This window comes from Centruroides vittatus, unplaced genomic scaffold (genome assembly GCF_030686945.1).
Source record: "Centruroides vittatus isolate TY-2023 unplaced genomic scaffold, ASM3068694v2 contig_1031, whole genome shotgun sequence".
Taxonomy (NCBI): Eukaryota; Metazoa; Arthropoda; class Arachnida; order Scorpiones; family Buthidae; genus Centruroides; species Centruroides vittatus.
Genome location: NW_027120669.1, coordinates 363626 through 388267, shown reverse-complemented (window position 1 = coordinate 388267; position 24642 = coordinate 363626). Strand labels below are relative to the sequence as shown.

At 34.1% G+C, this 24642-nt stretch overlaps 1 protein-coding gene across 1 annotated transcript; it reads left to right on the top strand.

The window, feature by feature from the left end:
• LOC136990739 (dnaJ homolog subfamily C member 27-like) lies at window positions 1–24408 on the top strand. Its single transcript, XM_067289170.1, has 7 exons — window positions 1–148; window positions 12718–12800; window positions 15722–15794; window positions 15917–16075; window positions 16150–16266; window positions 16341–16498; window positions 24078–24408. Exons 1-7 carry the CDS (start codon window positions 32–34, stop codon window positions 24208–24210), a joined length of 840 nt encoding a protein of 279 aa, XP_067145271.1. The 5' UTR covers window positions 1–31; the 3' UTR covers window positions 24211–24408.
• The last annotated feature ends 234 nt before the right edge of the window (window positions 24409–24642 follow it).

Here is a 24642-nt window from a genome sequence, read left to right as displayed (position 1 = left end):
CGAATAATGGCTGGTTTGTTTATGTTTGGGAATGCATAGGTCTGTATTGTATTTAATCGAATTATTAAGTCGTTTTTTTATGGATTTTAACATTAAACCAATTAAAAGAATTCAAATTATTACACTGGGGAATTCGGAAGTTGGAAAGGTAATTATTAAACGTTTTTATTTAATATATATATATTTTTTTTTTATCATAAAACTTCTTGTTTTAGTGTAAGAATAATTACAATTATATTTTTCAATATTGTCGTCAACACATCTAAATTTATCTTTTATATAAGTATTATCCAGTTATTAAGATGATATTTAAAGATTTACATATTTCTAACCATGCCAAGTAGCTTTAATAACTGCATCATGCCAGATTGTGAAATTGGGAAAGGATACAAACAAGTATAAAGTTTTTCTTCATAAACCTGATTATTAAAGCCAAACCAACTGCCGAATTATAGGGTTGTAAGCTCGATGCTGCTATTAAAGTGGTCGAGGTAAACAAATTAGGAATAATAGACTGCAAAAGAAGTACTGCAACGCATCTCGAAAATGAACTAGAAATCTTCCAGGTTACGGGTGAAAAACCACGTAGCATTCATCTTCTGTTAAGTGGATTAAAGACGATTCCACCCGCATCAATTGAATCGGAAAGGGCATTCTAGGTAGCGAAACTTTTCATTACTGAAATAAGAAGCAGATTGAATGATGACAGTATTATCAGTCTTTGCTTTTTAAAATCTTATTATAAAAATTTACAATAATACTTTGTATTATGTTTTATTTAAAAAAATGAAAATTACCTTTTAAGTTAGAAGTTTGATCTAAGTTCATTGGTTTTTTTTCTTTAAATTTTTGACCTCAATTCAAAGGCATTTTTTTTTTTTGATAAACATTTTCCAACAAACTTTAATAAACTTTTTTTATTTGTGAAAATTTTTAAGTAATTCAAAGGTAATTTTTAATACACATTTTACACACATTACTGTTATTTTGCAGGTTGCAGGATGTATTAAATTAAGTAATTTAATACATCCTGCAACCTGCATTATTTTTCATTTAATAAATGAAAAATAATTATATCATCAATTTCAAGATTTATTTTATATCTTAAAATAATTAATTATATTCTGGGAAACAGATCACTTTTTTCTCGAAATCTTGGGACAAGCAAAGGACTGGGAAATGAGAAACTCTAGTGCTGACACTATGAGTGCCAAACAGTGGAAATCAACTAAGTTGAATTAAATTTTTAACTTTTCAAATAAAAAAATTCATAAAGTTACAAATCAAGCCACTAGGAGTCCAGAAGCTGTAATTGCAGTTTAAAATGTGGCAGAGAATAATTTTAATAGAAATTTATATATCGACAGCAGTGATTGAAAATTGCTCTGTTGATATTTCTTTCAGCAATTCAGAAACATATTTAGTTCTGATCAAATCTACAATACAGATGAAACAGTTATTGTTTTATTATGCCACCCCAATGGGTCCCTGAATTTTTAAACATGAAGTACTGTCAGGTTCAAAAAAAGCAGTGGATCACATTACCATATTGTGCTGCTTTAATAGGTCAGAAGTGATAAACAGAAGTTGATAGTAATTGAAAAGCATACTAAACTTTGGTGCTTTACAAGTCTTAGAATGGACTATTTACCAGTTAAATATTATGCCAACAAAAATGCATGGATGACTTCCAATATTTTTCTGAAATGGCTTATGAGTTGGAATACAGAACTGAAGAAAAAGTCATGCTACTATTAGGCAACTCTGCTGCTTATCCTCATGTACAATGTTTGAAAAATGTTCATCTGGAGTTTTTTCTGGCATTTGTACACCCAAAGGGGGGGTAAAGGAAAAAAGTACCCCAAAGTAAAAGGTAAAAACACTAGTAAATTTCCAAAAGTCTTTTCCTAATTAAATTCATTTTTATTTATTTATTAAAGGAGCATTGTTGTAGCAATCTTCATTCAACATTTCCATACTATGGGAAAAAGGGATTCATCTGACCACAAAAATCTAATATTACTAGGAGTCCAATTTAGCTGGTCCAACAGTTAATATTCTTCTTTTGTTGTTTCATTATGAACAGTTTCAGTTTACTTTTGCAGGAAAAGAGAAACCCATGCAAAATGCAACTTGTCAACAGTCATTTGATGTCCTACAGATGGTGTTGTAAGCTTTTGGTTTCCTGCTACAATGTTAGAGCTTTCATCATTACACCTGTACAGTACGTAGATAGGACTAGTCAGCACAGAAGTCTATCTTCTCTTGCAGCTGTACACTTTGGACAACTGGAGCTCTTGTTAGGTAGCAAGCTCTGCATCTGATCTTATCTTTCAATGAAGGTCTGTATAATTGACAATGGAATTTTGAGGTCTCTGGATATTTTCCTGAATGAATTACAGTCTTTCGTTTGGAGATGATCTCTCATTTAGTGATATCAGTATGGGAGAATAAAGGCTGACAGATGTGAACATCCACAGTTACACTTGCTAAAAAGTTACTAGTAAAGCATCTCCAGTATAATGTATTGACATATGCAATGCTAGCTGCTGCAATATACAAGCTCTTGTTAATTTGATACATTTGTGTTTATGCTGTATCTGCTGTTTGTATTTCTGGATGAACTATCCAACTATACATTATGGAATTCACCTATGTTTTTGTCTTGCAACTATGTCTAGATAATAAATAAAATTTATTTTTGCATCTTCTTGTCATATTTTTTCTAAGTGGTTCCTGAGATTCAATAAAAGTGCCCTGATTGAAACATTACTGTCATGGAAAAAGTATATGAATTAAAGAACTGAAGAAGAATATAAGATAGCTGCTGTATATTTGTGTTTTATACAAGAAGCAAACAAAACTTTTTATATTTATATGAAAAGAACTTTAGTCGTTATTGATAATTGCTTAAGTTCGTAAACAATTTTTTGAGGAAAAAAATACATAGTAATTTTAAAGTATTCAGTCCATTCTTATCAGTTTGATTATTATTAAAAATTAAAAAGAATTCTTTTATTAAATGAGGAATTGTATATATATGTAGGCAGTTTTTTCAACCTCTGATTGTCCATAAAAAAAAAAAAAAGACAAGTGTAAATAACAAAATGAATTTATTACCAAAAGTTAGGTACAAACATGGTTACTTTTCAACATAATCACCGTGAAGATTGAGGCATTTGTCATATCTATGGACAAGCTTTGAAATCTCCTCTTCATAGAATGTTGCCACCAGTGAATTGAGATGGGCCCTAACGTTGTTTTGAAGATGTCATTAGTCTTGAACCTCTGTCCTCCTCGCCACGTTTTCAGTTCAGGAAAGTGGTGGAAATTGCTTGATGCTAAATCGGGGCTATATGCTGGGTGTTTAAAGGTAGTTCAGATTTCCACCTCTTTCCTGAACTGAAAATGTGGCTAGGAGGGCAGAGGTTTGATATTGTAGTGCTACGCAACTATGTATTATTGTTATTATTATTATTATTAATTTAATTTCTCGGTTTCCTTTTTTGTATGTATCGGGTTTTCTTGGTTTGTACCGTGTCGCGTGGAATTTTCTTATGATGTCACCTTAGGATACGTGAAAAGCTTTCTGATTGGTTCAGAGTGGGACAATAAGTGAAGCGGACTTCCGGAGAGTGGGAAGTATAAATTGAGGAACTCTCACGATTGAGGACTCTTTTTGGCTGTTTTTGGATTCGTCGAGGAAGGTCGTCGAGGAAAGGTCAGCAAGGACGTCGGAGTTAGACCGGGAGAACAGGAGTCTAGAAAGGGCGACCACTTTCAGTCGGGAAGCACAATCCGTTTCCATCGTAGTGTAATTGAGGAGTATCAACGAGGGACGTACTTCTGGTGACGTAAATTACGTTCAGGTATCGGACAGAACTATTAGTTTTGAGAATTGACGTAAAGAAAAGGAACGCTTGGAACTCGAGATCGTGTTGCATTCACTTAACATAATACCGTGATTCGTCGAAGGCTAATATATGCAATTATTGTATAGAAGGAGAATGTGTATGTATATATGTATATAGAGTATTGTAAATTTCGTTAGTTTTAAGTCGTGTATCGTGTAAACTTGAGGGTTAGGAAGCATCTCGCGGTTATTGTACTGTTAGAATAAATTACTGTTGTTTCGCCAAATTCGTGCACGTGTAATTGGTCATTACTTGAGTCCTTAATATACATCCTTATTACATCCGTGGACTTCGATCCATCGGATAATCAACAATATCTTCAAAACAATGTCGTTAAGGCCATCTCAATTCACTGGCAGCAACATTCTATGAAGAGGGGATGGAAACAAGGACTACGCCAGCCAATGGGCCAGGGGGCAAGATGATGTAAATTGATAAAGGATATGAATTGTATGTAGGTAAAATAAAAACGATTCATAAAGTTTTAATTATTACTATGTACCGAAAAAAATATCTTAATTAAAACATTTTTTTTAACTCACAAGAAGCCTAAGAAGATTATTTTAATTAAAACTTAGCATTTAAATAAGTTTTTCGAATTTCTAGGGGAGGGCAGCTGCCCCTCTGCCCCCCTGGCGATGCCCTTGGATGGAAAAGCTCATCCACAGATATGACAAATCCCTCAGTCTTCATGGTGATTATGTCAAAAAGCAACCATGTTTGTACCTAACTTTTGGTAAGAAATTTATTTGTTATTTACACTTGTCTTTGTTTTATGGACCATTGGAAGATGAAAAAAAACCACCCTTGTAATAGCTATGTAATTTTTTTATTAAGATTTTCAATAAATTTATATTAGTTATAAATTAAAACAAAACAAAAGAGTTTTAAAACTAATTTTGTTTTCAATGTTTTCAATAATGTAAAAATGATTTCAATAATGATGATAATTTTTAAATTCCATTTTATCATCACAAAGTAAAAGATGAACAGTGTTTGTAAAATTTATTAAACAAATTACAATAAATTGAGAGCAACATTATAATAATACAAAAGAATTCAGAACAAATTAAGTATTTAAAAAATATTTGAAAAGAGCAAAAAAACATCTTGTATGTAGAACTTTAACATAAACAAAACATAAACAAGCAATTACCGTATTTTACAGACTATAAGACGCTATGGACTATAAGACGCACCTTAATTTTTAAACAATTTAAAGAAAAAAAACCTATAAGACGCACCTGAATTTTGGAGGCAATTTTTCGAAGAAAAAAGTGCGTCTTATAGTCCATAAAATACAGTATTTATTGTGACATCGTCACAATGCTGGGCTGCAATTTTTAATCATATTTTTAATTTAACTTAAAATATATGCTTTCCACCTGAAATTACTATGGCTTGCCCCTGTATATCATACTTATTCTTTAACAATGGAGTCGTGCTGGTCATCTATCTAACACCTTTCAGGAAATTTAGATGCTTAGTGCCTTCTGGCAGGAGAGATGGCTTCAGCTTTGTTTGTAAGTAATACCAAACTATTGACAAGGTACACTATATTGACCAAATCAACACAAGATTCTTGGAGAGTCTTGGTTATCAAAGTATAAACTAATTCTAAATTGATTTGTAAAGAACTCAGTGATGGCAAATATCATGATGTCTTATGTCAAATTATTAAGCCATCAAAATGTATTTGGGCCAGATTCTGAGTCTCCTTCAGCCACATATAAAGAGACAAGAGTCAAATTTCTAAAATGTCTGGAGCTAGAGATGCTACTAAGTTGACAGCAGGTGCTATGTAACTATTTAACATTCTGATCCATTATATTTTGGTGTTTATCAAGTATTTTAGTACAACTGTTCATCTGAAGTTGGTAAGCAGTAATCTGTCTATATACTGTGCTGAAGATGCAGAAGAATCTTTGGACCACTCTATTAAATTAATCTTCTAGTAACAAAGCATAAAGAAAGATTCAATTTTGGAAAAATCTATCTGAAGGACCTGTTAGGTGTAGACCAAAAACATTAGTAACAGATTTTTCACTTACATGAAAGTCCTACATAAGGTTGGTAAATTTTATTCCTTGGATCACTTTAGAGGCTATTCTTTCTTGCCAACCAACTTTTGATGATCCTCACTTGATTATGGCATTTTTGACAAGGAAATCTACTTCAGCAACTGATCTGATGGCCAATGGCTTCAGTAATAGCATAGTGACTTAGATACACCATGCATGGCATTTGTGATCCATTTATTATTCTAAACTTTCTGAAAGCTGGTTGTACACTAGTAAATAACACCAACAAAACCTTCAAAATATACTGGCAAATATAATTTAATATAAAGACACTATGACAAATGTTTTCAATCTGAATAGGATCTGCTTCAGGTCAAAATGTTCATAGAATTAGAATGCAAAAGATCAAATTTAAATTTATAAAACTGCTGTAATAGTTTAAGATTAGAACAAGTATAAAAATCACAACTAGATGTTAACATTAACATTAAAAATTGAAATAAAAATTAATGAATATATTTGTTATAAATCATAAGTGAATTAATTGATTTTTTTTTATTGCTTATTAATGTTGGGATCATCAAAAAAGGACTGCCAAGCATGTGAGATGTTCATTTCCTCCTTAAAATTGATACATTCCCCCTTCAGTTTAGCTTTAAAAATTTCCAGAGCTTCTAAAATTTTGATTTGATTGGTGTGAAGAGTGTATGTCTAATGAGACTGGCTTGCTGTAATTTAGCTTTCACTTTTGTTTCAGAAGCATATATTGCTAGGGTGTTAGTCTGCTTTTTGTTGCGTATATCATATTTATGCTCCACCAGCTGTTTTTTAAGGGACTTCTTGGTTGAACCATTGTATGATACAATAGATCTCTGTGAAATCTATCGTCTCTCACTGGTATATTATATACCCCTAGTGTGTTGTAGGTGTTAATGGAGTCTTAGCTGTTTCTTAATAACTGTATATGGATGGGTTATGTCTGTATGTGATTGTCCATTCCCTATTAGTAGCAATTTCTTTGTTCAAAGTATTTAATTCCTGGTCATAATAAATTAGTTTATATTTGCTCGTACATTCTAAACCTTTATTATCGTCCCTGTTGAGATTGGAAGTGGAATTACCAAGATATGAAGTAAGGAATTATCCAAGGAAATCAATTCAGTGTCAAATGGGCTCACAAGTCAGTAGAAATGGAATTAGTGCTAATTAGCATATACTCTTGGAGGATGCTTCAACATTGACATTCCTGACTTATCTGGATATAGTGCCTGTTATCCTGGCTCATTTCCTTCCAATAATGATTCAAGATATATATAGCTTTAATATCATGAAGCTATATCATTTGATGTTCAAGCTGTATATATCAAATGATATTCAAACTGTATATATCATTTAAGCTATGCCCAAAATGATTAACTGTCAAGGTAGATTTCAAAGATGGCAGGCACTTTGCTGAAATATAGAACAATGAAATGCCAAGTGTAGCACTGCTTGTACTTAATTACTTACGAAATACAAAGCAAGACTACATACAAAAAAACTTAAATTTATTACATATACGGTTTATGGCGCGATTGTACAGTACAAGTCGGACATAGCATAAAAAACACGCGTGTACGCAGCAAGGTCCACACCCAGAGTAAAGTTCACAAACTGAGAAAAGTCGAAGGTTAGGCTGCCAGTTTTTGTTGGGTTCAGTGTTCCACCTGGTGGCGGCCTTTGGAATTACGACCAAAGCTATCGCCACAGTACTCCCCCCCCAGTACCGTAGGTACGAAGTTAAAGGTATCGGGGGTTGAATCTGATTCGTCTTCCAGATCGTGTTGTCGTCGTCGTGTTGGTAGGCGCAGAGTCACTCGGAGCGTTTATCGTTGGTCGCTGTGGGGAGTCTGGACGTGTTGTCCTGCACGAGTTAGGCGATGTACTGACGTTCTCGCTGTCTAAAAACGCTGGCTTCAGTCGGTCGATGTTAACTGTTGTCGTTTTTCCGTTGACTAGAATCATGAAATGCTTAGGTGTCTGCGTGGTAACTGGGAAGGGGCCGTCGTAAGGGGGGTCAGGGAAGTTCTATGACTTTCTCTCCGCACAAAAACGTGGGAGCAGGTGTCGAGTGCTGGATGAACGAAGTGTGAAGGTTTCACGTGTGCAGATGTTGGAGTCAGTGTAAGCGACTGCATTGTGGACCGTAGGCGATGGAGGAAAGATGATGGATCTGCTGACGGTTCCTGCAAAGGATGAAAGAACTCTGCCAGGAGACGAAGGGTTGTGCCGTACACCATCTCAGCATAAGTACCATTGATGTCGTCTTTTAACGCTGATTGGAGGCCGAGGAGGACGATTGGAAGAGATTCTGTCCAATGTTGTTGGTGGCATCTGAGAGCCTGTTTTAGGGAACGATGGAATCGTTCAACTAAACCGTTTGCTGATGGGTGGTATGGTGTTGTGCGTATGTGTTGGATACCCAACATAGTTGTCAGTGAAGCAAACAGATGAGATTGAAATTGTCGGCCTTGATCGGTGGTGATGATGGAGGGAACGCCGAATCTGGAGATCCAGTGAGAGATGAAGGTGCGAGCGACTGTTTCAGCAGAGATGTCGTGGAGGGGAATAGCTTCCGGCCACCTCGTGAATCTATCTACGCAGGTGAGTAGGTAGGTATATCCATCTGAAGGTGGAAGTGGTCCGACGAGGTCAAGATGCACATGTGAAAACCGATTGGATGGAAGGTCGAATCTCTGAAGAGGACTGTTGGTGTGCCGATTCACTTTGGACCGTTGGCAGTTTACGCAGGAACGGGTCCAGCTGGCGATGTCCTTCTGCATCGAAGGCCACACAAAACGATCTTGGACTAGACGTCTCGTGGCACGAATTCCTGGATGGGCCAAATTGTGCATGGAAGAAAAGATTTGACGGCGAAATTGGAGAGGTATATATGGGCGAACCTTGCTGTCCTTTACGTCACAATATAGTTGTAGTGATGGGCTGATTCGAAGTGGCTGTAGTGTGAGTGATGTTTTATCGTCCGTGAGGAGTGCAGTTAGTTCATCGTCGTTTGCTTGAGCTTCCGCTATGGCGGTAAAGTCTGTCACAGGAAGTCGAATCTCGTTGATCCGAGAAAGGGTGTCTGCCACAATGTTGTTCGCGCCAGTGACGTGCCTGATGTTGGTGCTGAACTGCGCAATGTAATCGAGATGTCGCAGCTGACGTGGGGAGCAAGTTTCTGGTTTTTGGCAAAACGCAAAGGTGAGAGGATGATGGTCTGTAAAGATGACGAAGTTTCAACCTTCGATGGTATGGCGGAAGTGTTTGATCGCGGAGTATATAGCTAGCAGCTCCCTGTCGTATGTGCTGTATTTTATTTCGGTAGGCGTTAACTTCCATGAAAAGAAGGCTAGTGGACGAGTTCCTTCAGCAGTGTGTGATTGGAGTACAGCGCCGATGGCGACGTTAGATGCATCTACCATTAAGGAGAGATTGTCGTGTGACGAATAGTATGCAAGAGTCGTTGCATTTGTAAGATCTGCTTTACTTTTACTGAAGGAGTTTAGAGCAGATTCGTTCCAGCAGATGATGCGTTTATCATTTTTCTTGGAATCCTTGAGAAATTCGAGTAGTGGGGCTTGAGTTTGAGCTGCATTTGGCAAAAAATGTCTATAAAAGTTGAGCATGGCTAGGAAGCGACGAAGCTCAGCGACAGTTTTAGGTTGAGGAAAATCGTTGATGGCCTTGGTTTTTGATGGCAAAGGCTTTACTCCTGATGATGTGATCATGCAGCCGAGAAATGGAACTACAGATTTTCCGAGGACGCACTTGGATGGGTTTAATTTTAGGCCGTGGTCTTGCAAGCGGAGGAACGTTTGGCGGAGATGGTCCTTGTGTTCATCTGCGTCCTTGGATGCGACCAATATATCGTCGAAATAGGGGATGCAGAAGTCGAGGCCAAGTAGGACCTGGTGGATGTATTGCTGGAACGTTTGGCCAGCGTTTCGTAGGCCGAAAGGCATATAGACGTATTCGAACAAGCTGAACGGGGTTGTTATGGCAGTTTTTGGAATGTTCTCGGGGAAGACTGGTATTTGATGATAGGCACGGGTTAGATCCAGTGTGGAAAAAATGATTTTGCCTTCAAGGAGTTGAGTACAGTCCTGTATATGAGGAACAGGGTAGCGATCGGGAACGGTTATAGCATTGAGACGGCGGTAGTCACCGCATGGTCGCCACTGGCCATTTGCCTTTTTAACCATGTGTAATGGGCTGGCCCAGGGGCTTTTGGATGGCCTGATGATGCCTTGAGACATTAAGAATTGGAATTCTTCATGTGCTGCTCGGAGCGTATCTGGTGGTAACCGTCTGGGTTTCGAGAAGACAGGTGGTCCTTTGGTCTCGATGTGATGGAAAGTGGTTGGCGTTTTTTTGGTTTCGGGAGTTATTGACGGATTTGTAATAGTAGTGAACTTGGCCAAAATGCGGTGGTAGGGAGAGTCATTAGTCATGGTGGTGATGTTAGTGACAGTTGTGGGGCGGTTCTGTCAGCAGCCAGGAGACTCAAGTCGCGTGACTCCATCGATTAGTCGATTGTTTTTGACATCCACCAGTAGGTTGAATTTAGTTAAAAAATCGATTCCTATGATGGGTTGGGTCACGTCAGCGATTACAAATGGCCATGAAAAACTCCGCTTTAAATTAAAATTTAGTGTTAATAGCTTTGTGCCATAAGTTGGAATAGGTGTCCCGTTTGCAGCAAAGAGGACTAGCTTCTCGGGTTTGCTTAAATATGTGTTGGGACTTTTTGGAATCACTGAGATGTCGGCGCCTGTATCTATTAGGAATTTATATTTCGTAGTAGGGTCGGCCATGGTGATTCGGTCGATGTGGCGGTTGCGACTTCTGGCCGTAAGTGCCCGCCCAGTCAGTTTTCCGCCGGTAGAAAGGAGCAAGGGGCTTTGCATTTTTTTGCCTGCGCCCCAAAGGTAGCGTGATAGTAACACATGCCGTTTTCAGAGGTGCTTTGCCGTTGATTATGACGTGATTTGCTGCGGTGCCTCGTGTTGTTAGAAGGGTATTTGGAGCGTCTAAAGGAGCGGCGCGGGTTGTTGATGGACATGGAGAGGTTCTTGACCTGTTTGGCTAATTCCGCAACTTGGTTCTCCAGGGTGGAAATGGCGACAGAGTCATGTTCTACAGTTTGGATGTGTGCGGGGGAGACTAATTCCATTATTTTGTCGGCCATGGCGGCTAATTGTTGGAGTTTCTCGTTTGATGCAGCTAAAATGGCCTGAATATTGTGAGGTAACCTCGACAGCCAGAGAGATTTCAAGAGATCTTCACTGAAATGGTTACCGGCCAAGTCGCGCATCCGTGTTAAGAGGAAGGATGGACGTTGATCTCCCAATTCTAACCCTTGAAGAAGCGTTCTGATTTTTGAGGACTCGCTCTCAGCGTAGATGTCGATAAGGCGAGCTTTTAGAGTGGCGAATTTATTCTGCTCGGGCGGGTTGAGGATTAGATCATGCACCGAATTTAAGATTTCCGGCTCTACCGCCGCAACGACGTGTTTAAATTTCGTGTCGTCGGCGGTTATGTTGGAAATGGAAAATTGCGCTTCTAACTGTGCGAACCATAAGCTGGGGTTGCTCTTCCAAAAAGGTGGAGGTCTGATCGCGACGCGTGCTATATGACGGTGATCGTCATTATTTTCTGCCTCAGCCATGATTTTAGCGTAGTTGTAGCAGTGTGAAGGGGGTTATCTGTAAATGCTGTGTGCGCAGTTCAGCACGTGGCGAGAGGACAAAGAAAGATGGCATGTAAAGGCACTTGGCGCAAGAACAAAGAAGGATGGTAATACCTTTTCGTTGAACCGTTGACCGTCGATGAAAAATATCCGTGGTTACACTTTTTGAAGGTCTAGGTGAACGATTACACAGTTCCAAAAAAGATGAATGTCCGACGTTTATGTTCGATGCGAATGGATTGAGTTTTCATGTCGTACAGTAGAGTCCTTCTTCGGATAGTGGGCACCATAAATCATAAATCACGTTCGGGTCACCAGTTTGTAGCACTGCTTGTACTTAATTACTTACGAAATACAAAGCAAGACTACATACAAAAAAACTTAAATTTATTACATATACAGTTTATGGTGCGATTGTACAGTACAAGTCGGACATAGCACGAAAAACACGCGTGTACGCAGCGAGGTCCACACCCAGAGTAAAGTTCACAAACCGAGAAAAGTCGAAGGTTAGGCTGCCAGTTTTTGTTGGGTTCAGTGTTCCACCTGGTGGCGGCCTTTGGAATTACGACCAAAGCTATCGCCACACCAAGGAGACCCAATAGAGTTGTAGAAGACTGTGTGATATAGAATTCAATTGAATTTGAAATACTGTTGTCATATTCTCGTGTCAATGTCATTCATGAATTGTAGAATCACTGAGTCAGCAGTCTACCTATTGATATTGCCAGTCTGTAATAGTAATAGTTATGCTACTAATTTCCTTCATTGTTTGGGTGATATTATTGGCTGAGAGAGAAAGAAATTGATATCAAGATGTTTTAACCATATTTATGTGTATTATGTCTTAAAGATGTAATACCTATCAAGCTAATCATTCTGATAGATCTCATAATAATAGATTAGTAAGCCAACACATATTTATTATAAAATAGATTATTACTTATCTTAAATACTGATTTTTATTAGACTGAATTTTGTTAATTAAAAATCATATTTATTTATAAAGAGATTGTTATCAGTTTTAAAAAATTCAAATTTTATTTTTTAGACTTGTATTATCAAAAGACTTTGTGAAAAGAGATTTGTCAGCAAGTATATACCAACAATTGGAGTTGATTATGGAGCAAACAGGTAGATAAATGAAATGCATTATAATTTTTATCCAAATTAATAATTTTTTTTATAAGTAAAGGTTAATCATTATTTTTTAAACCAAAAATAAAATCAAAAAATAATATTTTTCTTTATGTATGAAAAAACAATAATGCCACACAATAAAATGTAGATGAGATTACAGGAAATCCTTGTTAATTTGAACTTAGATAGTTTGAAGTTCTGTTAGTTTTTAACTGTATTTTTGTCTTAGCCAAGGATATAGAAATTTATGTGTTAAGGAATTTGGTTAGTTTGAAATATGGCTATTTCAAAATTTGAAGTGAAAATTCTGTTTAAACTGTGATATGTGTATGTTAACTGGTTCACTTAGATCAAAATATAAATGCATTATGTATTTTATTACAAATTTCTATACTACATGTTAAAAACACTGATAAGATTGCTATTGTATATTTGAATATAAATTCATATTTTCAATGGAAGTGCTGTATTGTTGAATATGGGACAGCTTCCATGGTGAAAATATCTGAATTGTGTAAAGCAGCCAGATTATATGTGCTTTAAAGAGCACCAACCTCACGCAGTTTAGCTCATGGATACTACAAACCAAAATATCATATAATTCTTCCAATGATTCTATCCAGGACTGGCACAGCTTCCCTATCATCAAATGTCATTGCACGCTATTGCCAATAACAACTCTAATCTGGTCAATATGGCTTTGCTTTTATAATAACATATTTTTTTGGGTGTCATCTTATCAATGGACAATTTTTTTCTCTTATCTCATAAAATATGGCTGTTTTTTGGGATTGGGTTATAAGTAGCAGATTGAAATATTTGTAGGACTCTAGGTTACTACATTTGGGTGACTTACTACTTTTTGGGTCACTTTTTGGGCTACATTTTGAGGAATTCTGCTTTACTTTTTATAAAACCTATCTGGCAACCTATGAAGTTCTCACTGGACATGTGCTGTTGATCTTCACATTTATATTGTTGTTATTAATTATTAATGAAAGAAAATAGCATTCTGTATATGAAGCCTTATTCTGTTTGCTTAATAAATTACATCAGTTATGTGGCATCTGGCATACCACAGATATATGTGAATCTTGGATAATTAGAAGTCATGATTATTTTGTTCCTTGAATTTCAAACTAATGAGGATTTCCTGGATGTACAATTTAAAAGGAAATAGAATACTTTAAATATAGCATCACTATTTCACCATATTTCTTCTGTTAACTGAAACTATCCTTCACAAGTACAAAATTAATTTGTATCATAGCAATGTTGTGTAATATAAGGTTTCCAGAGGATTGTAGAGCCATGAAAGATAAATTAATGACTATATTCCTGAATACAAATCTGTGTTATATGAACCCGTGTTATGGGAGGGGTCTACTGTATTTTCTTCAGAATTTTTGGTTGGATTTAATAAAAAATTAAGTCTGAAAAGTAAAATTAAGGTTAGTACATATTGATAAGATGACGATAAACTCAAGTTCAAAAAGCAGGCTATGTCAGCTTTGAAATGATCTTGACTGTACACTGTATAATATAATTTTTTTTAATTTTAAAAAGATTGGAACCTCCAGACTTTTTATGATCTCGTATTCTCTAACTTCTGGAATCATGAAATGACTTCCTTATTGTAACATATCTTCCATACAATAAGCCTGAGGCAAGCTTATCAAGTGACCAAATATATTTGTTTAAAGGTATGGTTAACTAAGCAGGAAAGCATTTTTTATTCAAATTACTTTAACTCTTTGAGAACAAAGATGATTATGTATTAATCAAAAATTTTTGTTTCACAAATACTAAGTGATTCCAGCAGTATTCTTTTTTATAAAAATATAAAACATAAAGTAGAGTAAGTTGTTCCTAAAATTTAAACATATACTTGTAATATTATATGTCATTTTAAAGTAATAACATAACAAAACTCACATTTCAATTAAACATATTTGAGGAAAAGCAAAAAAGGAAAAGATTAGTTTCCAAAGCACAATCTTTGGCAGATATATTGCTTAAATAAAATCTATTTAATTGTTCTAATATTTAGGATTTCAAATATTCATATTATGTTATGATGAAATAATAAACTTTTTTTTTTGAATGAAGTTCAATAAAAAAGTAGTTATATTTGATTCTGGATGGAATTCAAATTCTGTATACTTCAATATATACTAAAAGTTATATTAAGAAACTACTTTTCAGAGTACAACTTTATACTTTTCAGTTTTATATAGAGATTGATTAAGAATTGAGCATATGCTAAAGGTTCCAGTAAAATTACTGATATATATAATATTTATGTTGCTTGCTATATATTGTCTATATTTCTTTCTTATTAAAATTTTGTTTTGATTCTGAGTAAATGTTCATTTTTCTCTAGATGTTAATTTCTTTCTTTGGATTTTACACGTTAATCTACAAATATAAATCTTATTTATTTATTAACAAAATCAATATTCAGATGTTTAATGAATATAAAATATAAAAATTTTCTCTAATTGGTATTTAAAACAGTAGTATAACCAGGAAAAGGTCCAAGGGCCCAGCCTACTTACTTCTGTAAATAAATACATTAAGAAAAAAAATCAAATAAGTATAGGAAAAAGATTTGAATACAATAAATAAACTTAGACATCTATCCAAGCATAAAAGAGATCTTTCCAGCATTGCATGAGTGTACACATCTGGTGCATGTTTACTCCAGTACTAAAATAACTGATACATAAATATATATCCAGGGACAAAAGATTAAATTTTATTTACCTTCAAATGAAAAAAAAAAATCACATTTTTAAAATCATTCTAGAAATTGTTTATGTATAATGCAGTAAAATCATTTATATGAAATAATTCTGTAAATTTTAGAATAAATAAGTTACATAATTCTAATTTTGAATAATTCTTTTTTTTAGATTATTTAGCAGTAACAATGAAGCTGTTCAGTTAAATATATTTGACTTAGCAGGAAATCCAATTTTTTATGAGGTATTATTTTAACTGAATTGATTAGCAAAATCACCACTCATCATATGGAATCATCACATTCCCAAAATTATTTTAATTGATTTTTTTAATAATTGGCTAACGTTTCCAAATATTAATTTCAGATTAGGAATGAATTTTATAACAACATTCATGGAGTGTTACTAGTTTATGATATAAGTAACCAAAAAAGTTTAGAATCTCTTAATTTTTGGTTGTCAGAACTATTACAAATATTAGATTGTGAAAGAGAAAACGTTGCCTGTATTGTGTGTGGTAATAAGGTATGTCTTTTAGACATTTACTGATATTTAAAGAATACTGTATATACACGTATATGTGGAAAATTTATTTATAGTGTGATAAGAAAAGAGAAATTAATGAGCATGAAGGACAACTTTGGGCTGAATATCATGGTTTTCCATACTTTGAAACATCAGCTCTAACTGGAGAAGGTATTCCTGAAATGTTTCAAGTATGTTTCAGAATTATTTATCTTCATCTTTAAAATATTCTTGAAGAGTTAACTTTTGACTATTTTATTTACAGTTTTTTATTGATAATATGCTGCATATTTTAAAAGAAGGTAAACCATTGGTATATGGATCAAGATTAGGATATAGCAGAGAACAGCTGGAAGCAATACATAGACTACAGTGGTCAAAAAATAATTATGAAAGATTAGGTCTTATTCAAGGTGCTTCTAAGTGAGTAAATAAATAGATATAAATTAAATCACTTTTAACGTTTTTGTTAATTCTTCTTATTTGTATTATAAACTACTGTTTCAAAGTTAATAAAGGTATTAAATGAAATATTCTAAAATGTATTATAGCTTTGAATGAAGATTATATATTTGATTCAATAATTAAATTCTAATTTTTTAAGTTATAATGAATGCCTAGACTTATGGGAATAATCTTAGAAAAATAGTTTTAAAAATGAAATAATGTATCATATCAATTATTACTACCTACCTAGTATCTAAAATATCACATCTAGCAGCAAACACAGAAGCCATGAGAGCCTGATAGATTTAAAAGGACTTATGGAAAAACATCAGAACCAAAAAGATTAATCTATCTCATAATTTCTGCATGTAGTTATTGTTTCAGTCGTCTTAACTGCTGGTCCAAATTATTCCATAGATATTCAATAAATCAGGAGAGTTGGCGCCATGATATTGATTTTCAAGTGTTATCTTGTTCACCACATTATCCTGGGGGAAAATGCCATAGTTCAAAGATATAGCTAATCAGATGTTACCATTTATGGTTACTAATGTTAAGCTAATTGATAGCATTCAGAGAACCTATCAGAACCAAGGGCCTTGTCGTAAGCCAGTGCAAGATCTGTATCTAGGGACATCCCAATACTGCTGATACTGATACCATATATACTTTCCTTTGATACTGAGTACTTTTTGTACTCAATACTTTTGGTCCAATACTGATACCAGTGCTTTCCCTTGGGTATTTAATGTGGTATCATTACATTTTTCACAGACAGGCAAGGTCTGATTAAACTGGATTTTGCAGCCAGATCAGAAACTAAAATGGAATTTTACACTACATTCATTCAGTTAAGTTAAACTGTATAAAACATAAAATTCAATGTAATACATTATATTTTTGGTCATTATTATTTCCAGAATCTATATATGCTTAGAGTTCTGATTACTATTAATAAATAAATATCTTTATTTGTAGAAGGTAGTTACAGTCTTTACCTATTTTTCCACATAATTGTCTTGTTGATTCAGGCAGACGTCATATCGTGACACCAGTTTTCGTAAACCCATGTCAAAGAACATTGCCACCAGGCCATTCAGCCAACCTTTAACATTGTCAGTCAAGGTCCACACTGTATACCACTGAGATTTGAGGAAACTCCTCACTGAGCTCAGAAATTGTGAACAAACACGTTTCTTGCACCAATTGATCCACTTTGTACACCAAATTGTCGGTCATCACACACTTCCTCCCTTGACCACCCTCATCACAAACATTGTCATGTCCTTGTTTGAATTTCCTGCACCATTCACGCACACATCTGTAGCTCATGAGGTTCTCACCATACACATTACACATCCTTTGATGAATTTCACCTCCACTCAGCCCTTCGGTCTGTAGAAATCAAATTACTGCTCATACTTCACAGTTGGCGGGAGACTGGATTGGCGGCATCATGTTTATGTGTTTACTGCAGAGTAACAAATGTCTAAAATAGCTTGGAACAACGTTAAGTGGTGAGGGGAATATACTACTCACTAGGTGTGCACCCTGTTCCTGTCTCACATGCTTCCAATTTTTTTTTTTTTTTCATGCATCAATGGAGGTTGGAAAAAAAACCCCTCTTATCTTAGAAATCCGAGCATGATCAAATGTGGCAGAGATATGAAGGGATATTATTAAACAGTAATCTTTGTTATTTTGACTATTTTTAATTATTTTGGTAACTGCAGAGGGGGCATCTATAGTAATACTTTGCAGAGTAAAACCAAATTGTTTTCTATTAAGTATATTATTTTTGTGAAGGTGGTAATTAATTCTGTTTATTAGTAATTTTTCCAAAATTTTTCCCATGACTGATCGACCTGTAGTTTTTGGGTTCATTGAGAATTTGGGTACCAGGTTTTGGAATTAATTTGCATATTGACATTTTCCAGGTATTTGGAAAGATAGCTTGTTTTAGACAGCTATTGTAGATATTGTGCAAAATATCGAGAGTTATTTGGAATATATGCTTTACCATCTCTGAAAAAATTCCATTGTGCCTGGATGCCTTTTTGTTTTGAAGTGCTTTTATTACATTTTGGATCTCATGTATCTGAAACACGGAGTCATTTTCCTTGGGGTATGGTTGATTAATGCAGAGACAGATTAAGCTATGATTGCTATTGTCTGTTTAGCTCATCCTTGGGGTAAAAATAGTTAATATTGTTTTTGTTTCATCCTCGCTAGTCATACATTTGTTTCCATTTTTATCTTTTAATAATACAGTTTGCTGGTTGATATTGCTTTGATGTTTTAGAAATTTATATACTCTGCCCCATGGGTTTTGATTCCCTGCATCAGTACAGAATTCCTTCCAAGAGTGTGCTTTGGATTATTTGATTAATTTTTGGTATTCATTTCTTAAGTGTGTGTATGTTGTCTTAGTGTTTCTCATTGTGTTTGTTGTTTTTAGCATTGGTATTTTCACCTTGCATTATTTAATAATCTTCTCTGTAGGGTTAGTTTGCTAGTCCACCAGGGAACTGATTGATTACGTTTGGAGTATGTAGGGATATTTTTATCACAGCAATGTATGAGTTTCTTCGTGTATTCCTCAATTATTTTGTTAATGGGTAGGTCTAATTGTAAATTATTTCTAATGCTTTAACTTGGATTACAATAATGAAGTACAAAGTTATCCCAGTTTGCCCTGTATATATTATACTTTTTTGGTTATTACTGTGTTGTTTTTCTATGAGAAGATTAAATGGAATGTATCTATGTCCTTATAGTGTTTCTAGTAATAGTGTTGACCAATCTATAATATTCTGTCCTATGTTCCCAGTAGAAAGTGGGTGGGCCTTTAGTGTTTTGTAACATAATGATGTACTTCTTGAATTTATACAGAACAACAACTCCATGACTGTTTCCAATCCTGTTCCACCAGACTGCAGTTTAAATCTATTCCTATTAGTAATGGGTAGTTTGCTTTTGTTAAAAGGTATTTTATGTTTAGAATCTGCTCGTCAACATTGCCGCTTGGCCAGAAATAGGTAGAGTTTATTAGTAATTTTGAGTTATTAATTTCCAAATAAACTGTGGTCATTATCTCATTGCTGAGCTCTTCTATTATAGTAGCCCATAGTTCAGGGTTGCAAACAACAATGGCTGTATATTGATTCTTTGTATGTATTTTGAATTGCTGGGGAAAGCACTTGATTTTATCTGTATTATTTACTGTGATATATTTTACCAGGTGGTCTGTAGCACGAGATCCTCTATCCAAGTTAATTTGTATAAAGTTAATTCAGTTTTTTCTTAATATTTGCATACTCTTGCCTTAGCTACATCACACTGGTGTTTGAAGACAGGACACGTGTGATTTCTGGCTCCATGATTGGTATTAACTTTATCTTGCTCTCTTCGGCATGATTTATTATACTTCTTGCAGTTGATGCATTTTAATTCATGTAAATCACACACATATTCCTGTGAAATGGGACCAGCTTTTGAGCAGTCTGGGGAGTGAATCCTGATGTTACATTCATTTCCAAGATGTCCATATTGAAAGCACTTGAAGTTGTAAAAGTCCTTTATCTTTGAGCTATTCCAGACTATTGAGATTATGCTCCATTGTCTTTTAATTTTCTACAACAAGATGGCATCAGTTGCAGCATCCAAGTGCACTTTGCGCATGCTTGCCTTTGTTGATTGAAGTTGTTGTCTTGCAGTTGTGTGTTACATATCATCAAGTTCTTTTTGACATCGGTATTTTGTTTTCTAGGAGCCTTTGCCTCAAATTTGCTAAAATTATTTATTTCTGATTTCTGAGATGCAGCTCCCTCCTTGGAGCTGCATCTCAGTATAACTCCATTTTTTATTTGTCTCATAGCCTTGATGCCTACCTTTATTACTTTAATGTCAATTGTCTAAAAAGACAATTGACATTAAAGTAGTTGGATGCGGAACAATTGACATTGTTCCTCATCCATTTTCATTGGTTTTATTTCCAATTCCTTTGAAAACACCATTATATCTGTTTCTGTCGACTTGTGTATTGGTTTTTTTTAAATCTCTGCATATTGGCAAGCGCCAAATCCAACAGAGGGCGCTCAAGATGGCTGCTGAAACAGGTAAGGAACCGACCATATTTTTATATATTTATTAAATACATTGAATTTATGTCAAATTCTAGACTGTATCGGCGACAGGAAATGTTGTCTTGTGTCCAGCATCCAAAACGGCTTCACCTTCTACATCATATTTTGTGGATTAAACTCTAACAACAACACTGAAAGTTCAGGTTGTTGCTTTAGTGTTGCAATCTCAGATAGTGTCATTTTAATACATCTCAATTACGGGGAGAATGCACGTGCAAAGCGGGGCTGTCTGGTTTTCGTAAACATGTGATAGCCGAGCATAATACTAAAATGAAAACAAAAAACGTAAATTAACTTATATTTTCAATTAAGAATATTTTTAAAAATTTGACTGGAAAGTTATCTCGACATATGTATATGAAGATAGAAAATTCACCTATTTTCTTTCCGATCTGCATACAAAAACAATTTTTCGACAGGCATGTCCATTTACAAAAAAAAAATTAGACATTTTTTTTCTTTTTATGTGGACGGCTTCAGATTTTCAAAAGAATAATTTTCAAACTTGAATGGGAATATTACCGCTATGTCATGACTACATAGTCTTTTATTTTATTTTTAAATAATAATTCTTATCGTGTGTAGAATTAAAACACTTCTCACCTGTTAACGTGTAACGGGTGAGAAGTGTTTAAATGTTTTAAGCAGTATACACCATGTTCTAATATAAAAACATAACTATTATGATAAATAAAACTATGTTCAGTGTTGTTGTTAGAGTTTAATCCACAAAATACGATGTGTCCAGCATCCAAAACGGTTTCACCTTCTACAAGACAACGTTTCCTGTCAGCTCCTTACCTGTCTTGGCAGCCATTTTGAGCACCCTCTGTCAGATTTGGCACTTGCCAATAGTTCTTTCTTAAAAGCATGACTATTCTAACCTAAGTTTTTTCAACTCTTCTTCAAGTTGAAAGGTTCTATCCCTTTCCTCATGGTAGGTAACAAGTCTTCAAACAGCTCAGACACACAGTTGCGTGCTAGGGCACTCTTTTTTTAATACTTTATTGATGTTTCTGCATCTCTCTATTTCTTTTATGCTGTTTCTGTATTCTATTATTTTATCACCTTCCTCTTCTACTTTTTGGGTATTCTTTGTTTCATCTGAAGACATTTTAACCTTTCAACAGTGGGATAGTCAGGTATGGTGCTATCCCAAAGTAGTGGAGAATATACCTGGGAAATTTTTAAAGTATTATTTCACATGTTTTTTCTCATTATTGTTTCGGAAAAAGATTTTGTAAACAGTTATATCTAGTAAACAAAAGTTTTTTTTTATTGTTACATAATTCATTTTTTATGTGAATTTTTTTTTTCATGGTAGTTTTTGGCGATACCCCCAAAAGAATTTAGTGGATATATATGCCCCTCACCACTGCCACATGATTGCCCTCAACGTATATATATGTCTCTCACTGCTGAGTGGTTAAGCAGTGATTTTACATGAATATCTCATTAGTAAAATTTTTAAAATTGTCTAAAACTGTGTGATGGAAATAGTGTGAAAAACACTGTCCAATGATATATATGGCCGATTTAAAAAATACTTAGACTTACAGCCCAACCCAGTCAACCATAAAACATATAAAAATGGCTCGAAAGATTTTCTTAAACCTAATATCAAATTATTTCCTAACTAGTTCCTTATCCAATAATATAAAACAGGAGGTCAAATTGGGAAGTTTTTTACAAATTGAAAATAACTAGACAAAGAAAAATTTTTACTTAAAGTCAAGTGAAAATAAAAATACTTTAATGCATCATTTAAATTTTTGAAATCTGTAATCAATGTCATGAGCGGAGTCCAACAATATATTGCTTGTGATACCCAGCTAAAAGAATAAAAAGTTACAAAACACGTGTATAGCAACTTGAACCCTAAGCCTAAAAATACTTAGCAGCCATTGTTTAAAGCTCAAAACATTAAACGCTCGTAACAAACAGCATTGAACCACTAAAAAAAAAGACCAAAAACTGAGGAGCTTGCAAAAGTGTGACCTCTCCCTTCCAAGACCAACTGCCAACTGATCCAAGTTAATGAACAAAGTATTGCATAATGTTCACTATTTATAAATAAATATTTAGTTAATCAGAACTCTAAGCACATATGTCAAATTTCATTTCCAGAATCTATAATACATTTATTTGGTCATTAATATTTTATATATAAGTTTAACTTAACTGAAAATAGTGTAAAATTCCAGTTTGGTTTCTGATTGGGCTGAAAAATCTGGTTTCAGTCAGACTTTGTTGTTGTTACATTTTTCACAGACAGGTAATCAGATCCAATACCCAAAGTAAAGTATTGATACCATTATTGGTATCGGACCAACAGTATCGAAGGAAATTATCAATACGGTGTCAGTATCAGCATGTCACTAGTTGTAACATTAGAAGCTAAAATTTGCAAGCAAGCCATTGACAACAAAATGTAGGAAATGTATTTTGTCATCGATAACATTGCAATTGATGTAATTATAAATACTACTGACAGTTTCTTCCAGTAATGAATCCCTCTAAATCAGAAATGGACTCTAGTCTTATATACACTCTCTTTTTCCAAAAGGCAGTATTTAAATCAAAATATTTAATTCATACATATATTGACACTTCGTGTGTATTTGTGTATATTACAAAAACTGTTGTTGTGGTACAAATGGTGTAGCTCACTCATCATAAGAGGAGAAATGGAAGGACAAGGAATGATTTTGTTTAGTTTATTCACCCTTACAAGATCTATGAGTAAGAAATTGTGGAGTATAAAAATATGTTTCAATGAGCCAATAGAGATTGATCTTAAGTTAGGATTTCTTTTAATATGTCATATCATTGATAGTAGTAAGTCAACATTCTTTAACAGAAATTCCTAACAAATTTTTGTTAAATATACATGAAAAATGTATGTGTCAAAAATACTGTAAAATTTATCAATGATAATTAGTAATGTTGAAACTGAATTTCATTACTATAATTAACATCTTTCTAGCAGTTGATGAAACTTATATTATGTATAGTATATTTTCTAATTTCTTGTGTAAATCAGACACCCAAACACAATGCCACAAATCAACAGTATTCATTAATCATAATAATCACATCTGTAAACCAAGTTTCAACATACTAATCAAACACTATGATGATAAGATTTCAAATCTGAAAAGCTCTAAAAATTTTGTATAGTATCCTTGGCAATAAATCAAAGCACCTTTTTAATACTTTTTATTTGGAAAAACTTGTCCATAGAAATATAAGATTATATCCTAATGAAAAAGCTTATACCAATATTACTCATAATATTTCTATGGACAAAAATTTACCCTAGTGCAAAAATTTAATTAATTTCTTTGTATAAATGTTAAATTCAGTTTTTCAATAAATATTTACATTTTATAACCATAATCTTCTTTTAGAGAAGAAATAAATCGTGCTTATAGAAGAATTGCAATTTTGATTCATCCCGACAAAACAACTATACCTGCCAGCGAAGAAGCCTTCAAGACGTTGGTAACGACCCGTTCCTTGCTGTTGCGGCAAGCAAAGTGACGACAATTCTAATTTAACGAAACAATTCTGCTTTTAGATTATATAGTAAAATACATTTTTGTAAGGATATTTATGATATGCAAATCAATAATAACTAAAGTTTGCATACATTTTATTTGTAAACTAAAGTCTGTATTAATATTAAAAAGTATTTACATGATCAATTCTCATCAATAAATAGTTTTGCAAATTCTAAAATTTATGTATATAATTTTTTGTCTTTGAAAAAACATATCATAAAAAAGATACAACAGTTAATAAAATTTAAACACTTAAAATATTGTCCCAATTTAAAATCTCGTTTAACCAAAATAGTTTTTTCTAGATCTTCCAACATAGCAAACGCATCTTGTTTCGAGTTGTGTCTAACCCATCCGATAGAGCAAAATCAATTAATTTCGTGATGCGAAGTATCGATCCCTCACACATAAT

Bases quoted from the DNA above. Each gene is read 5' to 3' on its own strand.
- LOC136990739 (XM_067289170.1), top strand. From the start codon at position 32: ATGCATAGGTCTGTATTGTATTTAATCGAATTATTAAGTCGTTTTTTT. The intron at 149-12,717 runs GTAATTATTAAA...TTTATTTTTTAG, and splicing joins GGAATTCGGAAGTTGGAAAG to ACTTGTATTATCAAAAGACT. The intron at 16,267-16,340 runs GTATGTTTCAGA...TTTTATTTACAG, and splicing joins GTATTCCTGAAATGTTTCAA to TTTTTTATTGATAATATGCT.